Source organism: Macaca nemestrina, chromosome 8, assembly GCF_043159975.1.
Source record: "Macaca nemestrina isolate mMacNem1 chromosome 8, mMacNem.hap1, whole genome shotgun sequence".
Classification (NCBI taxonomy): Eukaryota; Metazoa; Chordata; class Mammalia; order Primates; family Cercopithecidae; genus Macaca; species Macaca nemestrina.
In genome coordinates, this window is record NC_092132.1 from 22,207,409 (window position 1) to 22,230,156 (window position 22,748).

The following is a 22,748-nucleotide window of genomic DNA, read 5'->3' on the forward strand; positions in this document are numbered from 1 at the left end:
CAAAAAGTACAGTGCCCTACATTTATGTTACTAACCTGATTAGAACCAGCATCAAAACTATCAGGAAGAAATTCTAGATGACGAATGGCTCGAACTTTAGTGGGCATCTGGATAATTCTAAAGAGCTGCCTAGCTTCCAAGCACCACAAATGAAGATGATTTGACTTGCCTCCAGCAGCCAGGATTCGGCCATCTCTATATAACAAAAAAGCGAGAAAGTAAGGCAGGTTCAATTGTTTATAGCAGTGCTGTCTAACAGAACTTTCTGTGATGACAGAAAGGTGCTGTACCTACGCTGTCTGATATGGTCACACTAGTCACATGTGATTCCCGAGCACTTGAAATGTGGCCAATGTTAATGAAGACCTTATTTTTAAATTGCATTTAATTTGTATTCATTTAAATACTTGTATGGACAGCTCAGGTTTATAGTATATATATTTTTACCTACTGTGCTAAGGCACCAGTTTACCAAACATTTAATGACCTGATTGTGGGTTTTTTACATAACACTTATATTTTATAGCATAATCTCAAGGTCACTTATCACTATCCAACTTTCTGTGTTTCACATACAGCTATACAGAATTGGTGGTACTGGCTATATGAAAAAATGTAACAGCCCAAACTTTTTTCCTGCTCAAAGAAAGCTACCTTAATAAGGTACAAAAAGAGTAAGTTGTTTTGACTTGCAAGGCCGTTGCTCATTCATTCAACAAGAACTTGTAAAGGACTTACTAATTTGTAAAAAGTGTGATAATACTATGGTTATGTTTCAAGTGTCTGCTATAAGCCAGGTATGGTCCCAGAAGCCAGGAACACAGTCAGTTAAGGCTGCACAGTCAAGTAATCCTGCTCTTACAGGATTTTCGGTCTAGAGGAAGGCAAACAAACAAAAAAAATGAACTTGTTCTCAGCGGGTAATAAGTTCTATACAGAATTACAAAATAAGGTAATGAAAGCTGGGAAAGGAGGAAGATCTGCTACCTGAATGACACAAATAGGCCAGTCATGGGATGATCTGGAGGAAGAATTCTATCCTGATCAGTATTCCAGACTGGCTGGTACAAAAGTGCTGAAAAAGCAGTAAAGTTAGTATATAAGGAAAAGTAAGTAAGAGGTCATACTCAAGTGCATTGCCATATGAAAGTACACTGCTATACTCGGGTGTGGCTAGAGGAGACTAAGGAAGGAAATGAGACGAAGCGAGGGAGGCCTAGGCCAGATGACAGAAGGCCTCGGGGGAAATGAGGGGTGGGGGGTTGGATTTTACTCTAAATGATGAAGGAGGTTAAATAGGAAAGTGACATGATCTGACTTACTGATTTATAAAAACCACTTTATCCGCTGTGCAGAGAATGACTATAGGAAATGAGATTGAAAACAGGGAGAACAAATAAGAAGGCTATTATAGTCGTCTAAAAGAGGCCAGGGTAGCTTGGATTAGGGTACCACCTACAGCAATGAATAAAAACAAATTGACCAATTTGAGATATAGTTTGGTTGAATTGATGGGATTTACTGATGACTTAGAAGAACAAGGTGAGAAAAGAGAGGAATTAACATATATTTTGTAACTCTTTCCCCTGACTAGAAACAAGGATCGGCCTAGTCAAAATAGAACCCCTAGCATCCAGATTAGGGTCTTGAAATACCACTTCCCAAAAAAGAACCCAGACTCTTTAGAGAAAAGGCTAATTCCAGGGTTCGGGCAGGAATTGTACCAGATAAGCTTGGAACATCTTGTCACATCAGAAAGCATGAAAGCTATCATAGGCAACTGGAGTTGTAGTAAAAGGATGCCAAAGCCAGCGAAAAGAGGTTCCTATTAGTCAAAGATGAGAGAACTAGAACATCTAAGAATGACAGCTGCAATGTATTAAAACATGCTAACTACTCTAAGCCTATGAATTTACAAAGATTAAAGACATAAAACTTCATTAGCTACTTTTGAAAGATGCCAATAAACCAGTTCATTAGTTTTAAAACTAGTTTAAGAAAAAAGAGGAGAACATTAAGCATTCATCCTGCCTTTCCAACTGTACGTCAAAATAACCAAAGGGTAGATGAGAAGACGTTTCTTTCTATAGAAGGTTATTAACTAATAAGTGAAGAAGAAATGAGAGAATTAGAACAGCAGCATTTTGCTAACTTCTAAGGCCGTACTGGATCTAGGGAATGATCACCGATGGCTACTGACATCACAAAAGAAAACTGTTCTATGTTGTTACTGATGAAAGTACACAAACCACCTTCTTGTGTAATGTCTTCTTGTGCTTAAATCAGATCAAGCCTCCAGTTTTTAGAAAATACAGGTATAACCAGTATACAGGAAAAATACAGATAACAGAGGATCGTATTAAACAATGCCACATGAAGACAAAGAGCAAAATCCAGAATATAGAAAACGCAAGAGGAGAAATAACCAGCTATTTAATGAATAAACTATAAGGGAAAAAGAAAAGATGAATACATCAACAAAATACAATGTGTGAACCTTGTTTTGCTTCTTATTCAAAGAAATCAATCATAAAAACCAATTATTAGACAAATCAAGGACATTTGAATATGACTAGATATATGACAATATTAAGATATTCTTATTCATTTTTAAAAAGTGTGATAATAGGCCGGGCGCAGTGGCTCACGCCTGTAATCCCAGCACTTTGGGAGCCAAGGCAGGTGGATCACCTGAGGTCAGAAGTTCGAGACCAGCCTGGCCAACATGGTGAAATCCCGTCTCTACTAAAAATGTAAAAATTAACCGGGCGTGGTGGCAGGCACCTGTGATTCCAGCTACTTGGGAGGCTGAGGCAGGAGAATTGCTTGAAGCTGGGAGGTGGAGGCTGCAGTAAGCTGAGATTGTGCCATTGCACTCCAGCCTGGGGGACAAGAATGAGACTTCGTCTCAAAAAATAAATAAATAAATAAAGTGTGATAATACTATGGTTATATTTCCAAAAGGGCCCTTATCTTTCAGAGATAAACTGAAATATTCATGGATAAAATGATATACTTAGGTTTTACTTCAAACAATGCATTGGGGAAGTAGGTGAAATGACTGATAAAAATAGAAATGGCCGGGTGCGAAATGGCTGGGTGTGGTGGCTCATGCCTGTAATCCCAGCACTTTGGGAGGCCAAGGTGGGCGGATCACGAGGTCAGGAGTTCAAGACCAGCCTGACCAACAAGGCAAAACCCCGTTTCTACTAAAACCACAAAAATTAGCCAGTGTGGTGGCACATGCCTATAATCCCAGCTACTCAGGAGGCTGAGGCAGGAGAATCACTTGAACTCGGGAGGCGGAGGTTGCAGTGAGCTGAGATTGCACCACTACACTCCAGCCTAGGCGACAGAGCGAGACTCCACTTCAAAAAAAAAAAGAAATGGCCATTCATTGATGATTATTGTAGCTTATGGAAATATTTAGTGGTTCTGATGGAGGAAATGCTGGTATAAATAAAACAACACACACACATACACACACACACACACACAACAAAAAAAACAAAAAAAAAAAGAAGAAATTCTTACGGGTTCATGTATTTTTCTATTTTTGTGTATATTTGATATTTCGCAAAATAAAAAAAAGTCAGCAGATCATATCTAAATTGGAAGGTAACTTTTTCTAATATGACAAAAAGATACTGAATAAAAACTAAACGAAAATTTGTAATTTTTTACCAGAAATTAAATTTCTTAAATATTCCTAGTGTCTTAAAATGCACATTACCTGGTCACAGCAAACACTTTGTATAATATACTAGAACTTTCAGGTGGAGCTGGCAATTGATATTTGCAAAAAAGTGTGTCACATTCCCAGGCAAAAATGGAATTATCTTTAAAACAGCTGAGGATGGTGTTACTTAACGGTAGAAAGAAAACCTAAGGAGGAATAGAGAAAGTTAGTTTTCACACAAGGTTCACATAGTACTCTTTAAATTTAAAATTATAAAGAGCCTATTTTTCTTTATTCAAATATTCTTTTCTTAAGTTGGAGAAAACTACATTTCTAATATATGACAAGGAGTAATACTGATTATTTCATAAATTATTATTAACCAAAAAAAAAAAAAAAACCCTTCAAACGAAAACTAGGTATACTATAATGACTAGACAAGTCACAAAATTCTAAATGGCAGTTTAAAAAATTTCACCTAATATTATTAAAGAGTTAAATGAAAACAAGATATAATTTTGAGTATCAATTTTACTTCAAAAATAAAGCACATTGGTCAGGTGTGGTGGCTCACACCTGTAATCCCAGCACTTTGGGAGGCCAAAGCAGGTGGATCACTTGAGGACATGAGTTTGAGACCAGCCTGGCCAACATGGTGAAACCCTATTTCTACCAAAAAAATACAAAAATTAGGTCGGGCGTGGTGACTCACACCTGTAATCCCAGCACTTTGGGAGGCGAGGCGGGGGATCACCTGAAGTCAGGAGTTCGAGACTAGCCTGACCAACAAGGGCTCTACTAAAAATACAAAAACTACTCAGGCATGGTGGCAGGCATCTGTAGTCCCCACTACTTGGGAGGCTGAGACAGAATTGTTTGAACCCGGAAGGTGGAGGTTACAGTGAGTCAAGAACCTGCCACTGCACTTTAGCCTGGGCGAGGGAGTGAGCCTCCGTCTCAAACAAACAAACAAACAAACAAACAAAAAAAACAATTAGCCGGGCACGTGCCTGTAGTCCCAGCTACTCAGGAGGCTGAGGCAAAAGAATCCCTTGAACCCGGGAGGCAGAGGTTGCAAATAAGTCAAGATTGCACACTGCATTCCAGCCTGGATGACAGAGCAAGACTCTGTCTTCAAAAGAAGGCACATATATGCATACACAAAATGTGATGTGTTTATATATACATATTACTCCCACAAAATGGGGTGTATGTATATATTATTCCAATGGCAGTGTATGACAGTGCCTTTTCCCTATACTGCCACCAACATTTGATATTTTTTAAACATCTATCAGTAGTTAATATTTAATATAGTGTTTATATTAGTATATAGCTCTATATATACTATATATATACACACACATATATAGTAAAAAAAAAGCCACTGTCATACACTGCCACTGGGAGTAAAAATTAGTTAAATATACTATACTATATGTGTCAACAGCCTTAAAATATGTATCTTCCCAAATTAGTCAGTTTGCTTTTAAAAGTTAGTCCTGGCTGGGCACTGTGGCTCACACCTGTAATCCCAGCACTTTGGGAGGCTGAGGTGGATGGATCACCTGAGGTCAAGAGTTTGAGACCAGCCTGGCCAACATGGTGAAACCCCATCTCTACTAAAAATACAAAAATTAGCCGGGTGTGGTGACAGGTGCCTGTAATCCCAGCTACTCGAGAGGCTGAGGCATGAGAATCACTTGAACCGGAGGGTGGAGGTAGCAATGAGCTGAGATTGCGCCACTGCACTCCAGCCTGGGTGACAAGAGTGAAACTCCATCTCAAGAAAAAAAGTCACTCCTTTGGGAATATTAGGCAAAGTGTTTCAAGATAAGTAAGTGTTAAGCATTTTTTTTATAAGAGTAAAAAGGTGCAAATGCATATATAATCCTATCTTATTACAGATTCAGTTTATTTAATGGACAACTGAGAGTGAAACTGATAGCAAAGTTGAAAATGCCATCACTTTATTCTCCTAATTTCCATTTTTCTATCACAAGCATAAACAATGCTTCCTTTTGTTAATACAAAATTATTAACGGAAATTAACCAATATTTTCTCATAAAAGTTTCAGTGGCCTCGAATATGATTTTGTGTGTCATCGATACAACACACACACACATATAATGCACTAGAGAACATACTGGTTAGCAAAAATAATCTACTTAGGATTAATGCCAATAAGACAATAAAAAATACTAACTCAACTACATCAGATACTGATAGATCAGGCAAGGGCCTGATCAAGCTCCTCACTTCATCCTTGGCTCACTTTGCTAAAGACAACCTGTGGTAGATCTTTCGCTATCAGATTCACTGTTAGAAAGATTTATAATATGAAGGCCTTACAGATTTCTATGATCTACAATGAATGCATTAAAACACTCTTTCAAAACTGATGTCAAAAAGTGACTTAAGAAAATTCTTATTATAATTAGCAGTCACTTTTCTGGAAAAGTAATAAAGTTTATTCCTACTGGGAAAAGCAGAAGCTTAAAAGTTAATGAGCATCAACTGCTATTTTAGCGGAATAACTGTGATAGATTATTGCCTACATGATTATTCATTACTAGATTTGTGATTTTAATTGCCATATTTTAATGATTATAAAATTGTTTCTAATGAAGCATGTCATTATTATTTAGATAGTGTCATCTCTTGAGAAACATAAAAACCTTAGGAAAGACTTCAAAACATTAACAAAGTATACTTTTTGGGAGGTTAGGTTCAAGGATGGAGCTGCAGTTTTTCCTTGTAGAACACAAAATTCCTAAGCTTTCCAATTCAGTTTGAGGAGGTAGATGAACTCTTTTCAAGGTTTATTTTATCTATCTATCTATCTATCTATCTATCTATCTATCTATCTATCTATCTAGAGACAGAGTCTTCCCTCTGTCACCAGGCTGGAGAGCAGTGGCGCGATCTTGGCTCACTGCAACCTCCAATTCTTATGCCTCAGTCTCCCAAGCAGCTGGGACTAGGGCCGTGCCAACACAACCGGCTAATTTTTTGTATATTTTAGTAGAGACGGGGTTTCACTATGTTGGCCAGGCTGGTCTAGAACTCCTGGCCTCAAGTGATCTGCCTGCCTTGGCCTCCCAAAGTGCTGGGATTACGGATGTGAGCCACTGTGTCCGGCCCTTTTTCAAGGTTTAAAGAGTTTAGGATACTAATATTAGCAAGTTAAGGTCAAATGTATTATTTGGCAGTAATTTATTGAGTGTCCTGGGTACACAGGCTGAATTAAGTTCAGCAAAACACTCTTTATTGGATGTTTTCTGATATCCATCACAAAGCCTTTCTGATACCACAGTAATCACAAATCCCGGGGATTCCAAAATCTCTAACTAATGAGCCGAATATCTTACCTCCAAGCATCAACAAAAGAATAAAAATGTGCTAATCTGAAAAGGTATAACTGGTTTACCTGAGAAGCAGTAAGGCTTTAGATAAAGACAGGTTTGAATTCAAACTGCAACTCTCTTCTAAACTATGTGATACTGAACAGATTACTTAATCTTTCTGGACAAAGTACTTAATATTTCTGAACTTCGGTTTCCCTTCTTGCAAAATGGGGATAATGGTATCTACCCTTCCAGATTAAAGCTTGAAAATAACTATTTAAAATGTAGGTTCATGGAACATACTGAACAACGGGTATCTATTACTATTACCAATAATGACTACTAGTACTGCTTACAAAAATCAGCGGAAAGAGGTTACAGTGGTAGGTTCTTTACAAACACTCTGAAATCAAAGTTCCATAGTTCCTTTTCTGAAACCCTTGGGGCTTCAGAATGCAGATTTCCAATTTTAGATAGGTAGTGTGATGTATATTCTATAACATTATGTAGAACTTTAGGCGACCTGGGGCAATGCCCCATACTCAAATATATTAATATTTCAGCCTCATGTCAATTCAGTTCAGATTTTGCTGCCAAATGAATTGAGGTCAGATCGCATTTTGCTGCTGAGTTATTTAAATACTTTTGGGTTTCTGAATTGTTAATATAATGTAGCTAAAAAATAAATAAATAACAGTTACCCCCCAGTTTTGTTTTTTTGAGACAGGAGCTCGCTCTGTCGCCTAGGCTGCAGCCCAGTGGTGTGATCTTGGCTCACTGCAACCTCTGCCTCCTGGATTCAAGCCATTCTTGTGCCTCAGCCTCTTGAGTAACTGGGACTACAGGCACACACCAGCACACCAGCTAGTTTTTGTCTTTTTTGTAGAGACAAGGTTTCGCCATGTTGCCCAGGCTGCTCTCAAACTCCTGGGCTCAAGCAATCAGCCTGCTTCTTAAAGTGTTGGGATTACAGGCATGAGCCCATGTGCCTGGCACCCTACAGCTTAGGCAAATTATCTAATTGCACTGAGATAATCCTATCATAGGCTTGATGGTTACAACAGCAACAGATGCAATTTTACTAAGCACTTACTATACAACCAGCACTGTCCTAACTTTGCGTAGATTATCACACTCAGTGCTGAAACCAACCCTGAGGGAGGGACTACGGCTGAGTATTCCTTATGCAAAATGCTTGGAACCAGAAATGTTTTGGATTTTTTTGGACTTTGGAATATTTGCATTATACTTACCAATTGAGTATCCCTACTCCAAAAATCTGAAATCTTAAATGCTCCAATGAACATTTCCTTTGAGCCTGATATTTGAGTAACATGTTGGCACTCAAAAAGTTTCAAATTTTGGAGCATTTGGGATTTCAGATTTTTGAATTGGGAATCCTCAACCTGTATTGTTTACTATTTTTTCCTACATATAAGGTAAATAGCTTGTCAAAAATGTTTAACATGAATCTACTCAAACCTTTAGACTTAATATCTAGTTTATAGAAAATGCAGGCGAAAGACATATGAGTTAAACAATAATGATGAAACAGAAAAAACAACTCCAGAATGTGGGGTATTTTCTAAGATAACTGGTCTGATCTCTCCAGAAAATTAATGTCATGAGAAAAAAAGTGGAAGACTAGGTTAGATTAAAAGAGCCATCGAAATTGAAATCCATAACAGAAGACCCAAAGCAAGTTACTGAAGGGTCGCATGTGTCATCAAAACAAATAAATAAATAAAAGTTCCATTTAAAATATAGAATCCGAATCTGTAATAAAAATAGGAGTTTAGTAAGAATTTGATAAGATTAATGTTTTTAGGGGCACATGTTCTCAGGCTCTCCTGAGGGCTGTGTCACGGGAAAAAAAACTTTAAAAAACGAACATTTTACTTTAGTATTCAGGTTACAGTTATTTCCTGTTTTCAACAGAAGTGGTCACCACCTGGCCCATCTCTAGTCTTTGTACAGCCCAGGAGCTAAGAATGGTCACTTTTTTTTTGAGATGGGTCTCACTGTGTCACTGTGTTGCCCAGCTAGGTCTTGAATTCCTGGGCTCAGGGGATTCTCCCACCTTAGCTGGGTACCTGGCTTTAAATGGTTACATTCTGAAAGGTCATATAATTTTGCTCTTGAACTGCAAAGTCAAAAATATTTACTGGCCCTTTAAGAAAAATTCGCTGATAACTTGGACTATGGTGTTATTTTATTTTATTTTATTGAGACAGAGTCTCACTATTGCCCAGGCTGGAGTGCAATGGTGTAATCTCGGCTCACTGCAACCTCTGTTTCCCAGGTTCAAGTGATTCTCCTGCCTCAGCCTCCCCAGTAGCTGGGATTACAGGCATGTGCCACCACGCCCAGCTAATTTTTGTATTTTTAGTAGAGATGAGGTTTCACCATGTTGGCCAGGCTGTTCTCGAACTCCTGACCTCAGGCGATCCACCCGCCTCGGACTCCCAAAGTGCTGGGATTACAGGCGTAAGCCACCGTACCCGGTCCTGTTTTATTATTTTAGAGCAATTTACTGTATGCACACATCACACAATACATACATTTTCACATTTAATTTTATTCTTATAGCACTAACATTAATATACTTAGGCACACATGACAGTATACATACATTTTCCACAGTCCTAATTTTTAAACTAAAATATCTAAATGTCCAAGCAAGGTTTGCATTGGCAACTATTCAGCGTATACTCATTTTAATTTCATAGTAAAAAGAACAGATGGTTTCTGTGTCATGTGTCATTGTTTCATAACTCTGTTTCCACGTGGCTTCAACTCCCAATGTTCTCGTCTTTGGAACTTAAAATTCAAAATGTAAGCACTAAAGCAATTAAAGAAGAAAAGACCTACTAAGACATTTGGCCTAAATCCCTAATGAATAAGTTGGAACAACTTTTATCTCTTTTTAATTATTAAAAGCACATTAAAGGACTCTGGGATTTCCATGGAGACTACAAAGTAAATTTTTGGTTGACATGCACTGCTAGCTGTTCACGTTAATAACCTAGAAATTAAAAGCAGTACTGCATGTATAATATAACCTGAAGCAAAATAATTAATCACACAAGAGACTCAGATACTCCTGAAAATAATATTTAGCTAATGAAATAGAAAGAAAAAAACCTGAAAAGCAAAAGATGGTGGGCATTAAGGAGACAGGGCCTTCCAACCTAGCAATGCCACATTTGAAGTGGGTTTGAGGAATAGGGCCTGCGTGCTCATTTGAATAAAATCAGCCAAACAGAAAGTTTTGAAGAGGAAAGACCTATAATTCCATCTTCCTCTGACTTCTCCACTTCTAACATTTTGAACACCAAAGCCTGGCATAGAACAGGTGCCCAGGCTGGGCGTGGTGGCTCACACCTGTAATCCCAGCACTTTGGGAGACCAGGTGAGTGGATCACTTGAGGCCAGGAGTTTGAGACCAGCCTGGCCAACATGGCAAAACTCCATCTCTACTAAGAATACAAAAATTAGCTGGCTGCCATGGCGCACGACTGTAATCCCGGGTACTCAGGAGGCTGAGGCACAAGAATCGCTTGAATCTGGGAGGCAGAGGCTGTAGTGAGCTGAGATTGTGCCACTGCATTCCAGCCTGGGTGCCAGAGCCAGACTCCGTCTCAAAGAAAAAAAAAAAGAACAGGGAGGAAGAAGGAAGGGGAGAGAGGGAGGGAGAATTGGTGATGTGGACAATGTAGTGTGACACAAAGTGCCAGCTCCCTTAGGGTGGAAGTCACAGACAGACCCCTAGAGCTGAAGAGGTATGACAGGCTTGGATATGGGGGCCTGGAGGAGGAAGAGTCACCGGGGCACTGCAAAAGGGTGGGACAGCCAAAGGCTCCTTGACTCCATCCCAGGATTTGGGAGGCCTGACTCTGCAGAAAGGCTCCAATCTGGCTTCACACCCTGCCGGCTCTGGCACTTGCAGCTGCCAGTGCTTCCAGTCTCCAGATCCCAGTGTCTTTGTGTTTGGGGAACAATAAACATTGCCTACTTCATTGAGGCAGTGTCAGGACCAAGTTGAGATAAGGTATGGAAAGTTCTTAATACAATGCCTGAAAATAGATTCAGTAGCTATTATCACAATTGAAGAAAGGGTGAGATCTGACTAGGTGGAGAGAATGGGAAGGTTACTGGGTGTGGTAAGGAGGGAGGAGGGAGCAGCAGCATGGAAACCCTATGAAAGAGACCAGTTTGGATGTCATATAGGAAATCACAGGAGATGACAGCCAGGGGACATAAAGGACAAAATAACAATAGGAGCTGCTATATAAGGGCCTGGCACTCTGCCAAGCCCTTGACATGAATTATTTATTTTATCTCATTTTCTCACTAGCCCTGGTAAGGTGGTTACCACAGACCCATTTTCCTGCTCAGGAAACGGAAGCCCAGAGAGGTTGGTTATGTGGCTTGTCTGTAAAAAGAAAAGATAGAACCAAACTGGGGCACTTGTGGGGCTCAGAACAAGAGTACATCTGGAGGCCCATATACCATATGTTTCTACATAGGTAGAAAAAAACAAAAGAAATGGATTTTTAAAAGGTGGTATATTTATACAATGGAATTCTAAACAGCAATAAGAAAGAACAAATTATTAATAATATGGATGGATCTCAAAAACATTATGCTGAGCGAAAAAAGCCTTACATAAACTATTCTTGTATAGTTCTGTTTATACAAAATTTTAGAATAGGCAACACTAATCCATGGTAGGAAAAAGAAGAGTGGTGGTCACTCAGGGAGGGAGACGGTGGAATTTTCTGGGATAATGGTAATGCTACATCTACACAGGTTACACAGGTGTGTGTATTCGTGAAATTTAACAAATGAATACTTAAGACTTACATATTTCATTATATATAAATTTTACATCAACAAATATTGACCCCTAGTCAATTAAGTAAAGGCTTAAGTATTTACAGGGAAGTACGCTGATGTCTGAAGTTTACTTTAAAACACACACACAGCTGGGCACGGTGGCTCATGCCTGTAATCCCAGCACTTTGGGAGGCCGAGGCAAGAGGACTGCTTGAGCCCAGGAGTTTGAGACCAGCCTGGACAACATAGAAAGACCTTGTCTCTATACAAAATTTAAAAATTAGCTGGGCATGGTGGCACGCGCCTGTGGTCCCAGCTACACGGGAGGCTGAGGCAGGAGGATCGCTTGAACCCAAGCTGCAGTGAGTTATCATTACACCACTACACTGCAGCCTGGGTGACAGAAAGACCCGTCTCAGAACAAAACACACACACACACACACACACACACACACACACACACACACACATTATTAGGAGAATTAATGAACAGAGGGACAGAAAGATGGACAGAGTGGCTGGGTGTGCGGTGGCTCACACCTGTAATCCCAGCACTTTTGGAGGCTGAGGTGGGCGGATCACTTGAGGTCAGGAGTTTGAGACCAGCCTGGCCAACATGGTGAAACCCAGTCTCTACTAAAAATACAAAAATTAGCTGGGCATGGTGGTGTGTCCCTGTAGTCTCAGCTACTTGGGAGGCTGAGGCAGGAGAATCACTTGAACCTGGGAGGCAGAGGTTACAGTAAGCTGAGATCATGTCACTGCACTCCAGCCTGGGGGACAGAGCAAGACTCTGTCTCAAAACAAAGAAAAAGAAAGAAGGATGGATAGACCCATAAGAGAGTATAGTACCATGTAAAGTATAGTAGAGGATAGTACAGTAACGTGTTAACGGTAGAATCTAGATGCTGAATGTACATGTGTTTAAAAATTCTCACAAATCTACTGCGTGTTTCAAATTTTTCATAATAAAATGTCAGAGGGTTAAAAATGAAAACAAAACCAATCAACTAAGTGACTTTCGCCTTAGGAGAGTTGAAGTTACACAGCTATAATTTTAGAAAAGAGCTCACTAAGTCATCAATTGTAGCTATAGGCAACATCTTTGTGTTGGCCACTTTGCTTTGCTTGTTGCTGAGTTACAGAGCTACAAGGAGAAAGTAAATCATTACTCATATACATTTATATACCCTGTTGACCAAGAAATTAGCCCGAGAAGCACAACAGGCCAAGATGTCCCCTGTCACTGACCTTCTGTATACCCACAGATTGGCGAATATTCAGCTTTCTTTTTCTTTGAAAGGTATCCAAGTCCCATAATTGTGCTGTATCAGAAGAAGTGGTAATGGCGTATTTCCCTGATGCATGCACAGAGATTGAAAATACTGATGACTCATGTCCTCTCATCCAGCTAACTAGCTCCTTGGTGACTGTGGTAAAAAGTAAAATTGTTACCCAGGTAAAACATTGTACGTCTAGAAATAACACTACATATAAACACCATAGATGAACTGATCCAATAGGTGGTTAGGTATTACATGAGGCACCTCCATTAATATCCACAAAAATGGAAGCCTGTGGCTAGTTGATAAAGTATGACGGGACATGTTAGCAACACCTCATTCATGTAGGAGACAAGGCTGACAAAGGCTTTGATGCAGAATAACTTCAGAATTTATGCTAGTGAGTTTGGGCTTTCTCTTGCAGGTAATTTTATGTAAAAGAGTACCACATTTAGTCTGTGTTTTAGAAAGAGCACTTTGAGGGTATCTGGTGGAGGGGAAGAGATTGAACAAGAAAGACTAATTTATATGTTGCTGTAATAATCCAGGCAGGAGATAGGGAGGGCCTCAACTAAGAAAGTGGCAATGGAGAAAAGAACAAATCCAAGAGCTAGTAAGGAGAAAAACAAAAAAATATTAGTGATCAAGTTGATGTCCTGAGATATAAGAGAAGTGAAGGCTCCAGTGGTTCCCGCTTAGTTATTTAAGCAGATGGTGATATTGTTAGTGGATGTAAGAAATACATGAGGAGGGGCCAGGCGGTGGCTCACGCCTGTAATCCCAGCACTTTGGGAGGCTGAGGCAGGTGAATCACTTCAGCCTAGGAGTTTGAGACCAGCCTGGGCAACATGACAAAACCCTATCTCTAAAAAAATAAAAAAAATAAAAAAAAAAATAAATACATGAGGAAGAACAGGTTTATCAGTGTGAGATAATGATAATACATTTGGTTTTTAAGCTTGAGTCTGAGGTACTTGTGTGTATTTGTGTAAGCAGAGCAAACAGTTTGGTAGGTAAAGTACCAAAAACTATTCATGATCATTATCACTGGCTAGTAAAAGCGTAGGTGATTTTTCTTTTCCTTTACACTTTTTTGTATGTTTGCAAGTTTTCTACAGTAGGCATGTTTTACTTTTATGATCAGAATTTTCCCCCCAGAAAGATGGAACTTGAGAATAGTCAGAAAGCAAGATATAAATCTGGGAAACGTTATGATAAAAAGTAGGTCAAAACTGAAGACAGAGAAACAGACAAATCCCTTAGGGAAACAGCAGTGGTTTCCAAACACCATTTGGAGGTCTGGCGTTAGTTAATGATAAATTTTCCACTGGTCTTCAGGGAAAGAGAAAAATACAGATAATGCAGTGAGTTTTTCATAAAGTCAAATTTAAAGTACTACTCTTTCATTTGTATTATGTCACTCCCTGTTTATGTAGAAAGAAAATCCCTTGTTTTATGAAATTGTATTTTTTTCCAATGTCAATTAGCAATATTAAAAGTTGACAAGCTATGTGAGTTCTTCCACTTTTTTAATTGGGTCAAAAATCCAAAGTCTAGGAACCACTGAAAGAATTCAGGAGACATGATTGAGAAGCAGTTAGAAAGACAGGAGGAGAACCAAGGTAATAGAATGAAAACTAAAACAAAACAAAACAAAAAACTTTCAAAGTAATCCCAATTGTTAAATGCTATAGAGAAGTAGGATGAAAACTGTAAAGATGACTTAAACGATCAGGGGTTAGGGTTACTAAGGACCTTGGAGACAGAAGTCTCAGTAGCATGGGGTAGGGGAAACAAGGGTCAGAATTCATCAATGGATACTGCAAAGAAGCAGAATTTGGCAGAGAGGGGAAAGAAAGAAGGAAGGAGACAGTGTCTAAGGAAGGGGCTTCATGGTGGGGGTTCAGTGAAGTAGAAGCAACTATAAGAACACGGAACAAGGAAGAAAAAGAGGAGAAGAGTGGAATCTAAGGAAAGGTGAGTTATAAAGACTTCATTTTTCTGATATTTTGTCACAGCAATGTTTGTAATGCCAAAAATTGAAAACAGTTTGAAAGTCCAGCAATAGGTAATAGGTTAAAAAATTATGGTAAACATCTATACAGTAGAATGTTAGGTATTGATTTTAGATATGCGATATGAATTTTAATGAGGTAAAATTATCCCATGAAACAATATAGACAGGATAATTATGCATTTGTTAGGAGATAAAAAAAGTACATACATAGAAAACAGACTGGAAAGAGAGAGCCCCATTATGAAAACACTGCGTCTCTAGGCCGTACTGCAGAATCACTGTGTTTTTTCTTCTTTGTATGTAGGATGAGAGTGTACTACAGTGATTAAGAGCAGTGACTCCGCAGCCAGACCACTTAGGCTGGAATTCTGGCTCCACTGCTTATAAACTGAGGGACTCTGATTAAGTTACCCATGTGCCTCAGTTTCCTCATCTGCAAAATGGGGATAACAAAAAGAGTATTCATCTCTGTGGGTTATGATGATGATTAAAATTAATTAATGTGTATAAAGCCACAGAAAGTCCCTGGCAGGGAGTAAACACTATGTGTTAGCTATCACTATCTTTAATATTATTATTTATACATCTGCTGAACATTATAACACATTGATTATTTTAATAAGAAGAAAAAAACAGTTGAAATATCTCTTTTTTAAGAGTAATAGGTTTAGCCTACAGAACTCTATGTTCTCAACTTAAAAACATAATGTGGTATAAAACACACAGGCTATATTAAAAAAAGATATTGTACCTGTGTAGTAAGGAATTTGACCTTTACAGAGCAGTCTGGCTTCTGTTTAGGCTCCTGGGAGGTAACCTCTAAACCCGCGACTTAGGGGTGTCTTTGTTATTCCTGGCGGGCCCCTCACACTATACCAGATAGTTTATGCTAAGAAGACTCAGAGTGGGAGATGGCCACACAAGAAAGGTCAACCACGTGATTAGAAGTTTAGGGCTTTTGGGGCGAGTGACATCAGACTAACTTCTTAGGAGGAGAGGAGGGCTGGAAATGGAGTCCAGCCACGTGGGGAATGATCCAATCAGTCATGCCTATGTCATGGCGCCTCAGTAAAAACTCTCGACACCAAAGCTTGGGTTGACTCCCTATGTCAACAGTGCTTGGCACAGATGGCCAGCCACACACCAATGCTGGGAGGGTTGTCTGGGACGGCAGTGCATCCCTGAGGACAATGGAGACTTTCCTTTTGGAAGCCTCCCAGATTCCACTCCATGCTTCTCTTCCTTTGGCTAGTTATACTTTGTATCTATCCTTTTGCTATATTAAAACTATCATCATTAAGTGTAGGCTTTCCTGAGTCCTGTGAGTTGTTCTAGTGAATTATGAAACCTGACAGCAGTCAGGAAACCCTGACTTTGTAGTCAACCGATCTAAAGTGAGGCTGTTCCTAGGACCCCCAGCTTGCACCTAGTGTCTGAAGCGAGGGCAGTCATGGGGACAGCTGCGCCCTCAAGCTGTACAGAGTGACAAACTTCTTGCAGTTCTTCACTCTATATTTCACTCTGCTTCAAAAGAAAAACAGAAGTTCTTACCTGTATCAAAACATTTAATAGAATAATCAGCTAATGCCACAAGGAATTCAGATTTCCTACGAAGATTAAAGGCCAGAGCTGTGCAAGCTTGTGCTGTTCGCTGAACAAGATTGAACCTATTAAGAAATCATTGCATTAGTATCACAAATTCTTCCCACAATTATAAATTCCACGTGGAAGGAGTCCGTAGAGACGAAGAAAATGAAACCCAGAAAAATGAGCTACCATTTTAGGCCAAAAATAGATTATGAAGGGTGCTATGTGCCATATTAAGGAGTTCGGATGTTATTAGAATAGGAAACCACTGTAAGTGTTTAGCACAACAGAATCACAACCAGGTATGTGTTTTAGGAAGATGATCCTGGCAGCAATGGCAAATGGGAAGAGGGACAAGGAATAAACGAGATCACTAAGAAAGTTACTACAGAAAATCTCAGCCAGAGATATGGGAGCATAAATAGGAGAGGTTTCAGAAGCCAAGCAGAGGCTCGGTATGGATTAAACATGGAGTGAAGAAGGGGGAATCAGGACTTGCTCTTGTGTAGAATGAAGATAAGACTAGATACAAGGCTGTTGTGATGACTAAATGAAATAATACATGTTGAGTGCTCAGTAGAGTACTGGGCACCTAGCTAGAGTTTAATTTACAGAAAATTAAGCTTTTGAACTTAGGCAAAAGAGGAATAAGTTTGGGGGTAGGAAATGATAAATCTGCTTTTAAACATGTGGTTTAAGGCCCTGTGAAACTGATTTAGAGCCATGCTGTCTGAAAGAAATACAACGTGGGCTACATATGTAATTTAAATTTTTCTAGGAGCCATATTAGAAAAGTAAGAAGAAATAGGTTAAATTAATCTTAATAATATATGATATGCTTTGGCTCTGTCCTCACTCAAATCTCATCTTGAATTGTGGCTCCCATAATTCCCACATGTTGTGGGAGGGACCCAGTGGGAGATAATTGAATCATGGGGGCAGTTTCCCTAACACTATTCTCATGGTAGTGAATAAGTCTCACGAGATCAGATGGTTTTATACGGGGAAACCCCTTTCCCTTGGTCTTCATTTCTCTCTTGCCACCACTACGTAAGAAGTGTCTTTGCCTTCTGCCATGAATGTGAGGCCTCCTCAGCTACATGGAACTGTGAGGCCATTAAACCTCCTTTTCTTTATAAATTACCCAGTCTCAGGTATATCTTTATTAGCATGAGAACAGACTAATATACTTTATGAACTCAATATGTATCTAAAACATTAGTATTTCAATATTTAATCAATTCAAAATTATTGAGATATTTTACACTTTTTATCATATTAAGTCATCAAAATCCAGTGTGTATTTTAATTTTACACATGCTTCATATCTCAATTTGGACCAATCACTTTTCAAGGGCTCAAGAGTTACTTGCAAGTTAGTGGCCCCTGGAGAGCCCAATCTAGAAGAGTTCTAGTAGGTAGTAGTAGCAGAAGTAGGTCTAAGTCAACAGTGTTTACATGGCAGATGAAGCCTGAGGCTTGGTGGTGATGTGATTATTGAAAAGAGTGCCTGAAATATGGAAGGAAGCAAGCCAAAGACAGATGTCTGGGGAGCACAACATGAAAGGGGCAGGCCCTGGAAGAAGAGTCAGTAAAACAAGGGGGAAAAATGATCAGAGAGGTAGAAAATTCAGCAACTGCTGTACCCCATGAAGCCAAAGAAAAGAATCTCAGGCAGCATGGGAAGACAAGAGTGTTTAGTGTTTTAGTAAAATGAGAACTGAAAAGTGACCAATGGATTGAACAATTAGGAAGATTTTGAGGGAGCCCAGTATACTGGGCTTTATGATCAAGCCTGATTTTAAGTCTGAGCTCAAGTCTGATTTTAAGTCCGAGCTCTGCCGCTAACTGCTCAGCTCGGCCACAGATGTTTTTAGTGAAGGGTGGCAGAATATGCCATATCAGAACATGCCACTTTGGCATGAGCATTACTTTGAGCTGAAGGTAACTGAGAAAAAGCAGATATAAGAAAAGCTCTCAGCCAGGCGCGGTGGCTCATGCCTGTAATCCCAACACTTTGGGAGGCCAAGGCAGGTGGATCATGAGGTCAGGAGATTAAGACCATCCAGGCCAACGTGGTGAAACTCTGTCTCTACTAAAATACAAAAAATTAGCCTGGCGTGGTGGTGCACACCTGTCATCCCAGCTACCTGGGAGGCTGAGGCAGGAGATTTGCTTAAACCCAGGAGGCGGAGGCTGCAGTGCCCTTGATTGCGCCACTGCACCCTGGCCTGGGTGACAGAGCGAGCCTCCACCTCAAAAAAAAAAAAAAAAAGAAAAGCTCTCTGCCCTTGTCTAAAAGTTTACATGAATTTGCATACATTTACAAAGGTGTCCCTCTTCCCTTCTCTACCAGGAAGGATAACAGTTGATCACAGGAGTTGACTTTAGATCTTCATCATCCTGGAAATAGCACCAGAGAAATATATATGGCTACCATTAGTTTCCCATATATTTGCCTTCCCACAATTTGCTGCCCTGAGAGACTCAAGGTCCTCTTCTTTTGTCTTGTCACTTCTCTAAAAATGTACTGTTCTTTGACAGAGATGCTATATAAGCCAGAGTATAAGCCACTTTTTGAGTTAGTAATACCTGGACAGTCACGTGTTACATGCACGATACAAGTTGATAGTGTCTCACACTAATACCCGGATACTCTGGGTATTCTCATGTGTTACATGCATGATACAAATTAATAACTTGTTCAATCTGCTCTTGTTAATCTATCTTTTGTTACAAGGGGCCCAGTTGAGAATTTAGAAGGGTAGAGGAAAAATAATTTTTTCTCCCCAACAACCAATAGTGAAAAGGGGACAATGGACAAAATAGTAACACTCATGGTGCAATGTCTCAGGGGAGGCTATAGAAGATAGGGATTAGCACTAGAAGAAATTAAGATCACCTGTTTTTATGAATAAGGTAATGAAGGCTGAACTTTATGAATAAGGTAATGAGAGCTGAACTTTACAGATAAGGTAATGGGGGCTGAACTTACAATATACTTGAGGCTGCAATGCGGAAGGAGAAAGGAAAGCTTGAAGGTGTCTGTTTTCCCATGAATCAGGAGGCCTGGCAGTCAGAATAAGAGTGGAGTCCAACGAAAGGAGGCAAGGAAATTGGTAAAGGTTTGCGACACTTGGTGGAGACTAGGCAAAGTAAGTAACGGTAGATAAGCAAATGAAGTGCAAAGAATCCTCAATATTGAAGTTCATTATTCTGTCATGAAATCAATCAACAATTACTTTTATTTTTTTCAGTAGTATTAGCAAATAGACAGTGGTACTGATTTCAGATTGGGAATTGGTGAGGTAAGTTAAACAAGAATAAAGGGTAGAAAAGTTGGGCCCATTACTTTTTTGGTAAAGGGCAGAAACAATGATTTATAGATTTTTTACCTAATGAATCACAGATAAGTAAATTATATGTCACGTCTTTTCTTGAACTATTTGAGAACAAGTTACCATGATCAAGTTTCCTATAAATAAGAAAACTCTCCTACATAATCACAATATAACCATCAGCACCAAGAAATTACATTTATACATTACCACCATCTAATCCTAGAACTCCAATCAAATTTTGCCAATTTTCCTAATAATGTTCTTTATAGCAAAAGGATCAGCCCAGATTCATGCCTTTGTCATGTCCCTTTCATCTCCCTCAGATTAGGAGTTCTGTAGTCTTTACCCAACTTGCATGATCTTGACCCCTGTGAAGATTACAGGACAGTTTTTTTATTAGATGTCCTTAATTTAGCTTTGTGTGATGATCTCACTGATTAGATTCAGGTTATATATCTCGGCAGGAATATCACAGAAATGATGCTGTGTTCTTCTCACTGCATCCTATCAGGTGGCACACAAATTTTGATTCATTCCACTACTGGTTGTATTAACTTTAGTCATTTGATTAAGGCAGCGTTTGCTAGGCTTCTTCATTATATAATTACTCTTTTTTTCCTCTATAATTAATAAGTATTTTGTGGGGAGGTACTTTGTGACTATTCAATATCCATTCCTTATTAAACTGTTTGTTGATTTCAACATGAACTCATAGATTTCAATTTTATTCAATGGACGACCCATCTCCAACATGACCAGAGGGAGCTCCTTCAAGCTGGCAACTGTGTCTTTTTGACACATCCCGAACATTCTTTGAACAATTCCTTCTTTCTGGCTACAAAATGTTACAGGCTCTTCCTGTACTTTCCCTGTCCACATTCTGAAATTGGCCATTTCGGCAAATATCCTTGATTCCTTTTAGTAGAACGTGGTACTTTGAAAATAAGAACTCATCACGGGGTATATTCATTGCTACCGGCATGCTGTTGCTCCCAGGCCCTCTGAGTGTACAAAGCTAAGGAATAAGTGTACATATAGTTGTACATACCTCTATTTAGTTCTATATCTATCTCTATATATTCAAAACCAGGGGTTCAAACTGATATGTCTAATTCCAATACAATGCCAAGGGGTTTATTCTAGTTTTCTGCCTTCCATAATTTTTAAGTCTCTTTTCTAAGAGTGAGAAACCTGGCCCTCATTATCCCTAATATATTTATTTGATAAAAGCCCTCTGTATTAAACTAGCTTCCCATCACTGCCCCATTCACCATGCAGACACCCTCTGTCTCTCTTTCTGGGCTGCTGCAGCTCTCCTTCCCACCTAGCCCCACTGCATGAATATCTACCTCCATCAATCCCACCTCATTGCTTTCAGACTAAATTGTTTCACAAGGGAAGAGAAGAGGAAGAAGAGTGAAAATCAACTCCTTTTTTTTTTTTTGAGACAGAGTCTCGCTCTGTCGCCCAGGCTGAAGTGCAGTGGCAGTGGCGCGATCTCGGCTGACTGCAACCTCCACCTCCAGGGTTCAAGTGATTCTCCTGTCTCAGCCTCCCGAGTAGCTGGGAAAACAGGCACACACCACCATGCCCAGCTAATTTTTGTATTTTAGTAGAGACAGGGTTTCACCAAGTTGGCCAAGCTGGTCTCGAACTCCTGACCTCAAGTGATCTGCCCGCCTCAGCCTCCCAAAGTGCTGGGATTACAGGCCTGAGCCACCACACCCAGCTGAAAATCAATTCTTTAAAATTCTTAGATATGGCATGCCATAACAACAATGTGCAAGGAAAATTGCGCTCTTTCTACATTGCCTGATGATGTACCAGAAATTGATAAATCAGCAATAATGGGCTGGGCACAGTAGCTGGAACTCGGGAGGTGGAGTTTGCAGTGAGCCAAGATTGTCCCACTGCATTCCAGTCTGGGCGGCAGAACAAGGTTCCATCTGAAGAAAAAAAAAAAAATAGCAATAATAAATTTTTAAATTTAAGGAAAAAAAAAAAAACCACTAGAGATGCTATTAAAACCAGCAGTTTAATTCTCTAAAATGTGAACCGTATTATCATTCTGTCCTTTCCCACTTTCTTCCTTCAGCACCTATGACAGTGTTTTGCAAGGTACCTGAAATATAATAGAACTTAATAAATCTTTCTGAATGAATAATGAATAGCAGGTATGAAAACACTCAGTGAATTAATAACTTGTTAAATAACGTAGATATCAACAGTATCTGCTTACCTGTTTCCATATAAGTCAAAAACATAAATATTTCCTTGGTGGTCCCCAGCAATTAAGCAGTCGCCTGTGCCATCAAAAGCCACATTCAAAAATCGCAAAACTTTTGGATGGTAATCGGAAGTGTTGTGAATGATGTTCACTATAATTCTGTCAAAGAAAAAAACCCAAACATTGAAATTCTATATCACGTATTACTTGATATTATGAAAAATATGGCAAGTAAAGCATTTTGTCTGTTCATTCTTCCCTCTCCTACTGCTACCGCTATACTGCCTCTCCTCTAGAATCAATCTTACCAGGATTTCAGAAAAACAGTTCAGAAGCTACTCATTGTCAAAGCAGCTACTGTTCATTTATTCATCAATTACTTGAAAACTCATTGTGTCAGATGCAGAACAAGGCAGGTGCTAAGAAT

At 39.4% G+C, this 22,748-nt stretch overlaps 1 protein-coding gene across 17 annotated transcripts in view; it reads right to left on the bottom strand.

The window, feature by feature from the left end:
• Positions 1–22,748, bottom strand: part of LOC105468499 (TBC1 domain family member 31) — a 73,011-nt gene that overhangs the window by 46,064 nt on the left and 4,199 nt on the right. For 10 of the 17 annotated variants that reach the window (XM_071067865.1, XM_071067867.1, XM_071067864.1 and 7 more), the window contains exons 2-6: positions 22,334–22,480; positions 16,718–16,833; positions 13,118–13,296; positions 3,734–3,885; positions 36–195 (exon numbers count right to left, since the gene is read on the bottom strand). In XM_071067865.1, coding sequence (XP_070923966.1) covers positions 36–195; positions 3,734–3,885; positions 13,118–13,296; positions 16,718–16,833; positions 22,334–22,480 — 754 coding nt within the window. Of the gene's footprint in view, positions 1–35; positions 196–3,733; positions 3,886–13,117; positions 13,297–16,717; positions 16,834–19,748; positions 19,900–21,918; positions 22,041–22,333; positions 22,481–22,748 lie in introns of those variants that run through there. The other 7 variants (XM_071067869.1, XM_071067866.1, XM_071067868.1 and 4 more) reach the window with 4 other exon arrangements.